Below are 13,639 nucleotides of genomic sequence, written 5' to 3'. Positions count from 1 at the left end.
AATGAGATGTTTTTCTCGTTTGAAATTTTCAAAAATAAGCAATTAATAATACTAAAAGTGTAGAGCGAATGAGAGAGGGGTTGAGGATGGAGCTCCTTAATACAATTTTAATAAACAAACTTAGAAAGAAAAAATGAAAGACAGACAGAGAAAAGAAAGAGTGTAGAAAGAAAGGACAAAAGAAGGAAGGAAGGAGAGAAGGAATTATTCTATAATCAGAAAGAAGGATTCATTAGTAGTGAAAAGCGAACGGAGGAAGGAAACATCTATAATCGACAGAAAGAAAGGAAGATTCTTTAGTATTGAAAAGCAAAGAAAGAAAGGAAAAAAGACAGGAAGCATTCTTTAATTGTCAGAAAGAAAAATCCTTTTATTAGTGAAAAGTATAGAAAGAAGGAAGGAAGGAAACATTGTGTTTGTCGGAAAGAAGGAAAGAAATATTCTTCCGCAGTGAAAAGGAAATGAACGAGAGAACAAGGAAAACGAGGGAAAATGCTAGAAAAAGAAAGTGAAAATTGCCGTGATCTTTCTCAGGCCTGATTCAGGACACGGTGCCCAAACAGGACGACTGGGGGAATCAGTGCGGCGCTCAGGTGGAGTATAACAGGTCGAGGCCCCCGGACGGGCCCGCGTTCACGCCTCACTGCCGCTGGGCCCCTCGCTCCGCCCTCGACGCTCACTCCTTCAGGTTCGGCGGCGGAGCCGAGGTGCAGCTGGAGACGGTTCCGCCCGGACTGCTCCCTCGCATCCCCGAGTACTTCATCTGCACGCGCTGTGGGAAAGTGTTCTGGGAGGGAACCCACTTCGACCGGGCTCTCGCTCAGTTCCACGACATTCTGAACCTTTCCGATGAAGACACCACGGCCAGGAAGCACTGAGTGTCCCGACGTTTGAGGGCTGGAGAAAAAAATCACAGAAATTACATCAAATACCAGGAGGTTGAGAGTTCGAGTCCCAGGACGGCCGTATACGGTTTTAACACGTTTCTACGGTTTCTTCGTTCAAACAGAACTGTTTTTCTTTTCCAGCGAAATCTAAACGTAAATCCGTCCGACGGAAACGCGGCTCACTGAAGGGGAAAGGACGTCGTATGTCCGACGTGAAACGCATTCGTGGTTGCGTTTTCAGTTTGTGATAATTCTCTCTAGGTGAACTTTGACCTCTCGGGTCAAAAAGTGGGCGGGATTGTGGTGTGTTTGGTCGTTTAAAAAATGTCGTAGCTGCTAAATATTAAGTAACGCTCACTCAAGACTTTTGCGAAGTTTCCTTACTTTTTCATGTTCACATCTGGAAAAGAAAACTAGCTGTGAAGTCCAATAACTCACATGTTTTATGGTAAAATTCTAGGTTTGTTTTTTTTTCTTTGTTGTTTTTTAGGATTTATTGTCAGCTCTGTTCTGTAGGAAACGACAGAACTGCGTGCTACGACTGACACGTGAGCGTGCCAGCGTTCGTTATTCTGCTTCCATCATGTACATAAGGTGTAACTTTGTTCATTTTGTTTTTATAGACTGGGTTTTTGTTTTTAGACCGCACCAGTTCACGTGTATAACAGTCTTCGGGTGTGGCTGAGTCGTTCTGCGTGCACCAGATCATTAGCGATGCCTCATTGTTTTATAAAATTGTTTTACGAGTTTTTTAATTTCACGTTTTTTTTTTGTTTGTTTTGCTCGTTTCATACGCCCTGTTGAGGGAAGAAAAAAAAACAATTATATATGATTAAAACAGCTTTATCTATGAAATAAACGTTACCCTGGGTGTGTGTGTGAGATATAACTGAGATTCGTGAAATCCGTCGAGAGAGAGTGTTAAGCAATATGAGGGGAGAAAAAACGAAGAAAACAGGCCGTGTGAGTGGCGTCCATGACCGAGTTCTGGTTTCAGACATCTGTGAGAAAGTAGCACGATGTGGTTTGCAACACAAACTGTGGCGTAATCATAAATATAACTTTACATGTTCATTCCTTCCTCAATTTTTAGGTCTGGGGCAAAATATTTTCAGGAAATAAAAGTTGCAGCATGAGACTGATTTTAACCAAAGATTTTTAAAAAGGTGGTTTAAAAAAACAAAAAAACCCATGAACGCTGTGTCATGCTCAGATAAATGAATTAATGATTCAATTAATTTATTCATTAGTTTGTTTATTTATTTATTAATGTATTACAGGACTGCTTTGCTGTGTGGGAACTCTGCTGTATTGTATTTTTATCCGCTTTTATTTACCCCAATTTTTTTTGGCCGGTGCTTTCTTCCCACAGACAAAAATCATTTCAGCACAACTTCTGTTTACACAAAATGGTTTTGAGCTCAATGTGCAGATAGCACTGGTCCAGAACATCTTATCAGCTAATCGCATAAACTTTACTTTTCTTTCTTTTCTTTTTTTTAATTTTAATAGGACCGGAGAAAAGAAAACATTTTGCAGGTGTCTGTGGAAAAAAAATGAACCCTGTAAATTTCCAGATCTTACACACCTTTTAATATTATTTACAGCAGTTATACAATCATTTCACTACATTTTAATGCAGTGGTATAAATGACATTATTTACATAATTATATTATTTATTTAAGGTAAACTTTTTTTATTTACAAGCGGTATGCCGAAACTTATCGCTTTGACGTGAATAACTCCCATAACCTCCAACATGACTATTTATTGTATGTATAAATCTCCTAGATCGTTCACAGACACGTTGAGTGGATTTTTTATTTAATTTTTTTTTACACAAGGTGGATTACGTCTCATTGTTTTAAACAACAAAGATCTCTCTCTCGCTCTTTCATGAAGTTCTGGTTTACGTTATTTCTTTTCTTTTCTTTCCTCATTCACACAGTTGATCTATTTTCACACGATTTTATCGATCACGTAATTCCAGGGTGTAACATGTTGAAATGCACTTCACGTGTTTTTCCACATCATTTTTCCACATGTGAAATGTGTGTGATTCCTCGACAAGGTACACATTGAGGAAAATAAAGGTCTCAAGGATTCTTCGTTTGTTCCTCCAGGGCCAGGGGAACCCTTAAAGGTTATAGACAGAACCCTGTAATATCAGAGCGCTCTAAGGAACGAAGAACCCGCAGCTACGTAAAGGAACTCATGGAGAATCACAATTCGTAGGGTTTCCTCCATCATTAGCTCTTTCAGCAGTTCTGACGTTCTTCGTGCTGTGTATTGAATCAGCGGTGTGTTTAATGGGTTATGATCTGAAAGAGAAATGCCAGCTATCAGTTTATTTATGTCCTACATGTTTGTTTAACTGTTGTAAGAGCTGAATCGAAGCCATTTGGCACTTGAATCTTGCCAGATTGTTTTGCAAGCTTGAAAACAGGAAAGCAGGATGGGCTGCACAGATTCTTCAACACTGATTTTCTCTCCAAAGTGTGTGTGTGTGTGTGTGTGTGTGTGTGTGTGTGTGTGTGTGTGTGTGTGTGTGTGTGTGAGAGAGAGAGAGAGAGCTTTTCAAAGACATCCAGCAAAACAATCTACACATGATGTTCCTTCTTTAAACCTGAACATAAGCATCCAAGTATTTGCTGTAACTGTATCGCTTGCACCATACTTGAAATAAGCTAGTGAGGTGTGTGTGTGTGTGTGTGTGTCGTGAGCTCGGTTCAGCCCCTGTCCCGGATCAGCCTGGCCTTTTTCTGCGCCGTTGTCACCCGATCCTCTCTCTTTCTTCACTGGGAAGAAAAGCTCGCCTCTTTCCCACGCTCCTGCTACACGTGGTAGCTGCCGGGCCTCCCAGGCCCCGCCCATGTGCGCTGACGTCACCTGCGTTCCTCAGAATCCTCTTCAATGTCAGGTCAGTAGCTGTGGAGGCCACGCCCCCTCTCCATGTCTTCCCGCGCGCGCGCACCTTTAGCTCTGAGGCGCTGAGGAGAAAGTCTCTCAGTGAAAAAAAATGGCGGCTGTTTGAAAATAGCGTTTTTTAACGTTATAAGCGACTCTTTTTTGTAATGCCTTTTTTCTTCAAAACAAAAAACGGACATGTGTTTGATTTCATTGGCTAGGTTTAGGAAGTGATCATATTTATGTACATTTTTGTGATTTATAAATAGGCTAAACGAAGGGACTTTTCTACACAGAAAGGTACAATCCAGAACCCTTAAAGGTTCCACAACAGTGTTTCCCAGTGATAAAGGGTTACAAACCAGAACCTTTTTAGGAACTTAAGAGACTTTAATTAAATAAGGGTGAAATCCTTGAAGAAAGTGTAAAAACCTGGAGAACCTAGCAGCATTGCTCACATTATGTGTCTAAGCCTTTTTTGTCTTTATGTTCAATACATACACTTAATAATAATAGAAAAAATTAATAATAATAATACTTATTATTATTATTATTATTATTTTATTATTATTATGGGACACCTTGATTCTTCAAAAAACCAGAAGAATCTGTTTTGTGAGGAATGTAAGGTCCACAATCTATCCCTAACAGGAAACATGTTTATTGTGAAATTAGTGAGACGTTAGTGTTGCTCTGTTGTCTCAGAGGGACACTGTTATCGCTAGCGCAGTTAAAATGATGTATAATAGTAGAAACATTTTCAGCTTTCTCAGTTAGATTTCATTGTTAGCTCCTAAAATGTTAAATGTAATGTTAATGACAAATCCAGAAGAGAAGCAGTGGAGACACTGGTGCAAACTTTGGACTCAGTCCCAGAATACAATGCAGCTATGACGCGAAGTTACGACAGAGACTCGACTCGGCTAATTAGCGATCTACGAGAGGGCGAGCGTGATGGCGTCAATGGTGTTATTAGCCTGAAAGTTGAAGCTTTGACGATGAGAGGTCTGGACAGACTAATGGACTAAAGCGCCGCTGCATCGCTCTCTTTAGATTGAGATGACAAGAGGGCTAAATCGCAGTGCAGGAAGGAACCTTTTAACCAAAGAGAATAGACCAAAAAATTAATATTTTCCACGATTGAAGATCACGGGTTGATTATAAATGTTGATATGCAAGTGAATCAGGATGGAGTGATGGATTCTTTTTTCACTAACCTGACCCACAATGCACCACAGAATGGAAGGGGTGGGGCTTGTAAGCAGGTAACGGTCAGAACTGACACTGTAGTAGAGTGTTTCATCTGTGTTGACAGACCCAACAGGATTAGGGCTAAAAATCCGTCTGCTAATCTATGTCTCTGTAATGGCACGTTGTAAAATATTTGCACAGAAAGAGGGAGGGATTGCTCACTCGTTCACTCTTCCACTGGCCAGGACAGATACCTGCACCTTTTGCTCAAGCTGTGAAACAAAAGCTGAACCCCAAATGGCTCCATATTGGACATTTCCACACTATTATTTTTCTAGCATGTGTAGTGACCGACACAGGAAATGTTCACTTTAGATTATTATTTTAATCTTAATTAAACACTGTCCACAGGTTACTTCCCGCAGGTATCCTGCACTATCAGAAAAAAAATGTACTAAACTGTACTTTTCCATGGATATGTATATTTCACCTGGAAATATGGATCTACTGACCTTTAACAATGACCTAATCGGATTGTAATTACCTTTTAGAGTAAAGGTAAACCTTATGAACCCTTCTACATACATGTGTATGCTTAATGGTACCTTAGGGACAAGGAATGATAGCCTACAGATTAAGTACCCTTTTTTCTGAGTATTTACAGGAAAGCATTGCTGTTGCATATTTTGGAAAAAGAAAAAAAGAAGATTTTTGCAAATATACCAATATATAATATGCACATATATAGAGCACTTTAATACAATGGAAGTGAGATAAGTTACCTATACACTGAATAGAAAAAAATGAGAGCAAAAAAGAGAAAAGAACAAAAAAAACCACAACCTAAAATGTGCTGGTTTTATTTCAGTCAGTGATTCTGGGTCAGAGATGTTTGTGAAGTGTGAAGTTGTGGCACAGAAAGAGAGGACGTGTGGAGTTTAACTGGGGGTTTTTCGGTTTTATGTGCGTTCTGGTTAAAACTTAATTAAAGTCGCGCTTCGTTTCTTTTTGGATTTGGTGAGTTGTTTATCTCAGGAGACCAAACGGTGGGCGACACGGAGCTGTTACTGCTGTTGAGATTTTACAACTCGAACAGTTTCAGTCAGGCCGGAAAAGAAAAGTCGCATTTTTACTGCGGTAAATGATTAGAGCCGGCTACCGCGTCGGCCATACGGTGCAAACGGCGTGTGCGTGCGTGCGTGTGTGTGTGTGTGTGCGTGCGTGCGTGTGTGTGCGTGCGTGCGTGCGTGTGTGTGTGTGTGTGCGTGCGTGTGTGTGTGTGCGTGCGTGTGTGTGTGTGTGCGTGCGTGCGTGTGTGTGTGCTTTCCACGCCAAATTGCGGCTGTATGTGTCTGTTCTGTTCCCACGGTAGCGCGTGACTCTGCGCGCACCTCAGCCTGCAGTCTCACCGGAAGCCGAGCAAGTTTTTTTTTTTTGTTGTTTAGGTTCCTGTGACTATAAACAGCTGCGACACAGATAAAGCTATAGAAACCATTGAAACCGATTTAGAGCTCTCTTGTTTTTGCACATAAATTCCCCTGAAAGCCTGCAATTGTGAGTGTTACCACGCGCTGAATTCTTCCAGAAGGTTCACTGCACATGTGTATTTAGAGAAATAACACAATTTCTCATTGCATACAGTCTGGAATAAAGGTAGACTCACAAACTGTACTTTTCCTTGTTGTTAGAGCTTTGTGCTATACCTTTTAGTATGGAGCCCTTTCTTTTAGCTTTAGAATAAGTTAGGGAACAGCCTGGATCTTTAGGGGATGCACAGGCGTCACGTGGACCACATGGACCTTCTCAGGTAAAAGATACGTAGTAAAGGTAGAACAGATGCATCGTAGACGTAACAAGGAAAAGTACAGGAAAATTTGTCTTGCTCCTTGGTTTCTATGTGATTAAAATATTAAAATATATGTTCGCCTCACACCTCCAGCGTCACGGGTTCGATTCCCACCGTGGCCCTGTGTGTGCGGAGTTTGCATGTTCTCCCCGGGGTTTTCTCCGGGTACTCCGGTTTCCTCCCCAAGTCCAAAGACATGCACGGTAGGCTGATTGGCGTGTCTAAAGTATCCGTAGTGTATGAATGGGTGTGTGAATGTGTATGTGATTGACTGTGATGTATTGGCACCCTGTCCAGTGTGTACCCCGTCTTGTGCCCGATGCTCCCTGGGATAGGCTCCAGGTTCCCTGTGATCCTGTAGGATCAGCGGTATAGAAGATGGATGGATGGATGGATGGATGGATGGAGAGGTTGACATTGGTTATAAAGGCAAAGAATGGATATAAGGTTATTAGGGAATAACATTGGAGCTGATATTTTCACGCCGCTCTTTTAGACAAACTATTGCATTGAGCTGTATGAAGACATTTTAATACAAATCATTAGTGTCTTTTTTCAGTATAATAATAATAATAATAATAATAATAATAATAATAATAATAATAATAATATACTTCACTCGTTCTTAGGGTGTGTGATTTCTTATTTTTATTTAGGCTATTTTATTTGAATTTTTTGCATTTGGTGAGAATTTTTCACCCTGCTTCACTGCTTTTTTTTTTTTTTTTTTAAACCACGCCTCTCTGGCGTGGCCAAATACACCACGCCCACTCCCTATCCCTCGGCCAATCAGCTTCTCGCGGCTCCTCCCACTCCGCACAGATCTCTTCGCTAAAGGCTCATTGTTATGCAAATGAGCGCGTCTGAAATAATCGCGCGCGCGCAGCTTCTGGCCAGTCAGAGATTGGCTGGGAAACCGCTCGAGCAGAGGAGCACACGTACACACGCTCGGAGCGCGCGCGCGTGGGAAGAGTCGCAACGCTCAAGCCGTCCTGGGGGGGAAAAAATACAACAACTAACTAACAAACAAACAAACATACAGGCAAGTGTAAATATAAATTAAATCGTAAATACGTTTTTTTTTTTTTTTTTAAGTTATGTTCACTTTGTTAGCCTAATTACGCGTTTCTTCTTTCCTTCTTCTTGAACCCAGGCTAGGAATGTAAGAGCTGCTTGTAGGCTGAGCGGTGAAGGAGGAGGAGGAGAAGAAGAAGAAGAAGAAACTGTTCTTCTTTTCAGAGTTTTTTTTTTTAATTTTGGAAATAAACTTGTACATTACTGCTGCTGAGATTGAAATATCTGCCATATAAACCTGGTGCTGCTATCGAGACACTTCTGCGGATCTTCTACGCGTTTGGGTCGCGGTTTCATTCTTTTCTTTAAGGGATATATCACATTTCTGTACTCTTCCTCCATCACCACCATCACCACCACCATCACTCCTACCACAGCTCCATCTCCTCGCCCAGAGCCCAGGCAGGGTGTGATCCTCGCGCCCCAGATTTGCACCATGAGCCAGGCGGACGTGTCCACTTGCTCTGCGCCGCAGCGGGTTTTCCAGGAGGCGGTGCGCCGCGGCAACACCAAGGAGCTGCACTCCCTGCTGCAGAACATGAGCAGCTGTGAGTTCAACGTCAACTCGTTCGGACCTGAAGGCCAGACCGCGCTGCACCAGTCGGTCATCGATGGAAACCTGGAGCTCGTCAAGCTGCTGGTGAAGTTCGGAGCGGACATCCGGCTCGCCAACCGCGAGGGCTGGAGCGCGCTGCACATCGCCGCGTTCGGGGGTCACCAGGACATCGTGCTGTACCTCATCACCAAGGCCAAGTACTCCAATGGAGCGCGGTGATGCATGGCATGCAACATCTCTCTCTCTCTCTCTCTCTCTCTCTCTCTCTCACTCTCTCTCTCTCTCTCTCTGGCCAAAACTTCAGAGATCGCGGCTCATTTTTATTCACCTAAAACCAAATTAGCGCTATAGACCTGGGCTTCAAACGGATCAAATGTCCTTTAACTAACTCCTGAGTGATCTGACATGCAAGTGCATTGGTACTAAAGCTTTTTCTCTCTCTCTCTCTCCTTTCTTTTATCGCCCTGATTGTCAGAAACATCAGAAAAAATGACTTCTTTTTTTGCTGGATGGATGGATGACTGGTTGCTCCTCAAAGTTACTGACTTAAAAAAAAAAAAAAAAATTAAAAATCAGAACACACACACGGATGGCACTTGAGGTATGCTGGAAAAAAGGGAATTTATTATTATTATTATTTTGGGTCAACACTGTTTCTGAGAACCTGAAATGCCATGTGGTTGTGATGATGAAGATGGTTTTTTTTTTTTGCAATCAGTTAAAGCATTTATTTCTGAATAATATTCAAAACATTATTGAAAATAACAGCAAGTGGTGTAAAGTTTAAAGTACTGTATACAATAGCTTTACTTCTTAATAAGAGTAGTCCTGCAGTCGCCTACAGCAGATGATATAGAGGTGTGTGTGTGTGTGTGTGTGTGTGTGTGTGTGTGTGTGTGTGTGTGTGTTAAAAAGAAAAAAGAAAAAAACTGCTGCTTTTCGCTTTTCACGTCAGGAAAGTTGCGTTTGGAGTTGATCATCTTCTCAGTATTTTTTCCTTCTTTAATTTTAACATCCTGGTCATCACTGTGAAATACAGACTGGGGTTCTTATTTATGAAGGTACATTGATGATGATGATGATGATGATGATGATGGTCATGATGATGCATATATATCATGTTTGTTTTTTTTTGTTTTTTAATCCGTGTTTTGGGGAAAACAAGCTGCTTTGCGTTTATACCCTCAAAAATATGTGGAGATATATATTTTTGGCATTCTGTGTCCTAGCTTTCTTTCTTCCTTTCTTTCTTTTCTTTTTAAAAGTGCATAGTTCTCGTGCTTGCTTCCACACACCTGTGTGACGTCACGATGACATCAGAAAGGTGTGTTGGATCGACGGGACGCTATTGATCTCCTCAGAACCTTCAGGACCCTCACACTTTCCCCCTGTTGTGTGTTATGGATCTCTGCACCAGCTACCTCGACTTTAAAGTATTCAACTTTTTTTTAAAGCCTAGTGATCCGTCTCATAACCTTCATCGTTTCCTGTTGAATGCCTGTTCTCCACAATTTTAATCTTCACTCGGGATCATTTCCGACAACCAAAACTCAATCAAAAACCATAATGATTATTATTATTATCATTATTATTATTTGCAAGTCAGCCGAACGCTCAACTTTGTTTGTCGCCTGTTTGTTTGTGGCCTGATTTTATTAAATGCAGGGAGTTTTTGTTGCACATAAAAAAAAAAAAATCACGGAGCCTTTATTTTATTCTTTTGTTTTTTTATTATTATGATTGTTTTTCACGCCCCCTCGTGCCTGCTCGGGTAACTGCAGGATTTGTGGCTGCAGAGAGAGAGAGAGAGAGAGAGAGAGAGAGATCGATCACAAGAGACTACTGAGCACCACTCGACTCACATACTGCTAAAGAAAGACTGATGTGTGATTTATTGCAGGGATGAATAATCTTCAGATTTAAGAAAAAAAAAACACAAGAAATCACACGAGGAAACAGACCTGCGTTTGTGTTTGAGTTTCAGCCGGATGTGTTTCAATGCTGCTTTCATTTACATTTGATTTGTTGTTTATTTGTTTTGTTTTTAAAGCCAACAGCGAGTGAAAGAGGAGTAAATGTGCAGTTGTAAACCTCCTGAATGTGTGTGTGTGTGTGTGTGTGTGTGTGTGTGTGTGTTGAATGCATACCGCTGTTGAACTGGTTCTTGCTTGTCTGGCCCCGTTGATAAGCCCTGGTTAGACTTAAAAACATTTCTTTAAGTAAAAAATAAAATAAATGAAATAAAACCTGGAGTAGAGTAACACCAAGAGTCTGAGGTGATCCGAATAAAAGACTAAATATGCATGTCTTAAACTTGATAACTTTTTTTTTAAAAAAATTATTATTATTATTATTATTTTTAGTTGTTGTTTTTTTTTTTTAGGTTTTTTTAAAGTTGCACTGATGACTGTTCACTCGTTGGCTTTGCGTCAACATTTTTTTTTTTTTTTTCTAAATAGAAAAAAAGGAACACGACACAAAAAAAGCTCCAGGTTCTTTTATTGTCAGTTGTGTACTTGTGTCTATATATATGTATGTGTGTGTATATATATATATATATATATATATATATATATATATATATATATATATATATATATATATAATATAGTGTATGTGTATGTTTATGTATAGAAATATATCAATAAAAATCCAGGGCGCTTTCTTTTTCGAAGTGCTCTCCCTGTATAAGGGGAATAAAGAATACATGTGATGGTAAGATCATTGTAAAGGGAAAAAAAAAAAATCAACCAATTGTTAAGAATTGCACGGTGTTGCGGTCATTTCTGCTCTGATTTTTGTCATAACATTTATGACATGGGGAGCCGAAGCGACTCGTTTAGGTGAAAGTGAATTTGAAAGAGTGGATTTTCTTTTCTTTTCTTTTTTTTTTGTGGACCAAGTTGTTGCGTCTCGTGAACAAATTGTGAGTGACTCTATTTTATTTGTGAGTGTGAGTGTGTTTGTTTGTTTGTTTTGGACATTTGTAACACTGTGATATGTCGTGTGCTCAGATGACGGAGTGCTGTAATATGTTTTGTACGTTTGTGTACAAGCCAGTAAAGAATTAAACCTTTAAAAAAGGTGTGACTGTGACACTTTCACTACTTTCTCTTTCTTCCTTTCTTTCCGTGTGAAAAGAAAGAGTCGAGGGCCTCCCTGACCCCGTCCACATTCTCACTAGTTCCTTTTGTCATTCGTTTCTCCTGCGCCTTTCATAGTCTGGATAAAAGAGCGCAGGGGATTGTGGGTAATTTTGCTTTGAGAGAGTAGATTCCTTCATGTCGAGGTTTTTTTCTTCTTCTTTATTTCGCTTTTCTCTGATGCACATACGTTACTACAACACTCTTAAAAATAAAGGTTCCAATTAGAACCAAAAAAGGGTCTTTCAGCTTGATGCCATAGGAGAACCCTTTACTCTGAAGTTCTTTAGAGAACCATCTATGTACCCATGCGTTAACAAACGCACAAATGTTTCTTCACAGTAGTGCAACACAGGAAACATGTTATCATTAAAAGAAAAAAACACCTTTACTTAGCGCTTTAAGGAACCAAAGTAAGGTTCTTAAGAGCGATGCCTGTCAGGAGAACCTTTCCCAGTCCCACAAAGAACCCTATATGCTTCACTTTAACCTGTTAAGGGATGATACCTTCAAGAACCAAAACACTGCTCTGAAGAACGTTTAATGAAACATAAAGAACTTCTTTAATCTCCTCAGAACTATACGACTCAACTCAAGAACCCTATACAATGATCAATGGTTCCTGACGAGAAGAAGGTTCTTTGTAGAACCTATAGTGCTGTAAAGAACCATTAAAGAACCTTTATTTTTAAGAGCGAAGGTGGGGAATTCCTACAACATGTAAATATCACACCAAGTCATCTCACACACACACACACTCCCACACACACATGCTTTTACTTTCTTTATCTCTCTATATCTTTTCATGAGTTTTAAACACCCCCAGACAAAAGGAGTGGATAGACGGCGAGTTAACACGTCCTCATACTCTATAGAAGTGAACTCATGCAGACATAACACACACACACACACGCACACACACACACACACGGTCACAGGATAACCCCTGAAACGAAGCCGATTGCAATGAGACCTTGAATTGCTGCACTGCATTCCATTATGTCATTTACAGGAACGTGGAAGGCATGCAAAAGGTCACGAAAGGTCATCGCTGTAAAGTTATAGTCTGAGTTTTCCAGTCTAATCTCTACACACTGTATCTGAGCGAGAGAGAATTTAAACTCCTGCTGTACATCGAGGAGAACAACCCGAATCCTCCAAACTCACTCCGAAGAACGATCCGAGTGCGGATCGACAATGTGTTCGAGTCGCTCCTTACAGAGACGGAACTACTTTTCTCGTGGTAGCTGTGTGTCTCTGACGGCACATGGATACCAAACACCTTCAGGAAAGCGTCAAAAGCAGCCAGAACTACTTTACTGCAGTGTGTCAGAGTTCGGGTTTCTCTCTCGTCTCTCTCGTCTGAACCTCTATTCCTGATTCACACCTGGAGTTTAATACTGCAGTCAAACATCAGTATTTCATTCTGTTCTTCCTCACGTCTCTGAGCGCGTTTAATCAGAGCGCGTGTACGACAGCAGGAGATGAAACCTCACTGAGGTCAGACGGTTTTTTGGATCGGAGCGTCTCGACACTTCACGGATCTTCAGATCTAAAGAGTGAGATGATGTTGGAATACAAGAATGATCTGGAGAAAAATGTGGAGTGCTCAGAGTACTATCGAGCGAAAGTTCTGTTCGAGAGGAAATAAAAACTGGACGAGGTTTTGTGTTCGCGCTCGCTGTATCATTATCTGAGATTCCGACGTTTTCTTTCTCCACGGTGCTGTAGCAGGTAGCCAGATCTCCCAGCATGCATTTGGAGAATATCCCAGACCCACAGACTATGACCCCCCCCCTCCTCCCCTCTGCTCCCCTCTCCTCCCCCCTCCTCCTCCCCCCTCCTCCTCCCGCCGGGCAGGATGTTATTGTTGAGTTGGATTTCCATTGTCCGGTGCCGGGATTGGCCGCTTTCCCAGAGCGCAACTCACAAACTCCCAAACTCAGAAACTCAGAAACTCAGAAACTCAGAAGCTCAGAAGCTCAGAAGCTCAGAGGCCCCTAATAGATTCTTCATGTGCCTCAGACTCACCAC

The 13,639-nt window shown here is 41.1% G+C and overlaps 2 protein-coding genes across 3 annotated transcripts in view; both read left to right on the top strand.

Moving 5' to 3' along the window:
* exd3 (exonuclease 3'-5' domain containing 3) overlaps positions 1 to 1,758 on the top strand; it is a 47,486-nt gene extending 45,728 nt beyond the window's left edge. For both annotated transcript variants that reach the window (XM_017488662.3, XM_017488661.3), the window contains one exon: positions 535 to 1,758. In XM_017488662.3, the coding sequence (XP_017344151.1) occupies positions 535 to 878 (344 nt within the window). In that variant the 3' untranslated portion in view covers positions 879 to 1,758. The remainder of the gene's footprint in view (positions 1 to 534) is intronic.
* Positions 1,759 to 7,985: 6,227 nt separating this feature from the next.
* On the top strand, positions 7,986 to 11,549 carry nrarpa (NOTCH regulated ankyrin repeat protein a). Its single transcript, XM_017488666.3, has one exon. The coding sequence runs from the start codon at positions 8,343 to 8,345 to the stop codon at positions 8,679 to 8,681; it is 339 nt and encodes a 112-aa protein (XP_017344155.1). The 5' UTR covers positions 7,986 to 8,342; the 3' UTR covers positions 8,682 to 11,549.
* The last annotated feature ends 2,090 nt before the right edge of the window (positions 11,550 to 13,639 follow it).

Source organism: Ictalurus punctatus, chromosome 16 (genome assembly GCF_001660625.3).
Source record: "Ictalurus punctatus breed USDA103 chromosome 16, Coco_2.0, whole genome shotgun sequence".
Taxonomy (NCBI): domain Eukaryota; kingdom Metazoa; phylum Chordata; class Actinopteri; order Siluriformes; family Ictaluridae; genus Ictalurus; species Ictalurus punctatus.
The sequence above is the reverse complement of the archived record's forward strand: the minus strand, read 5'-3'. Positions and strand labels throughout refer to the sequence as shown.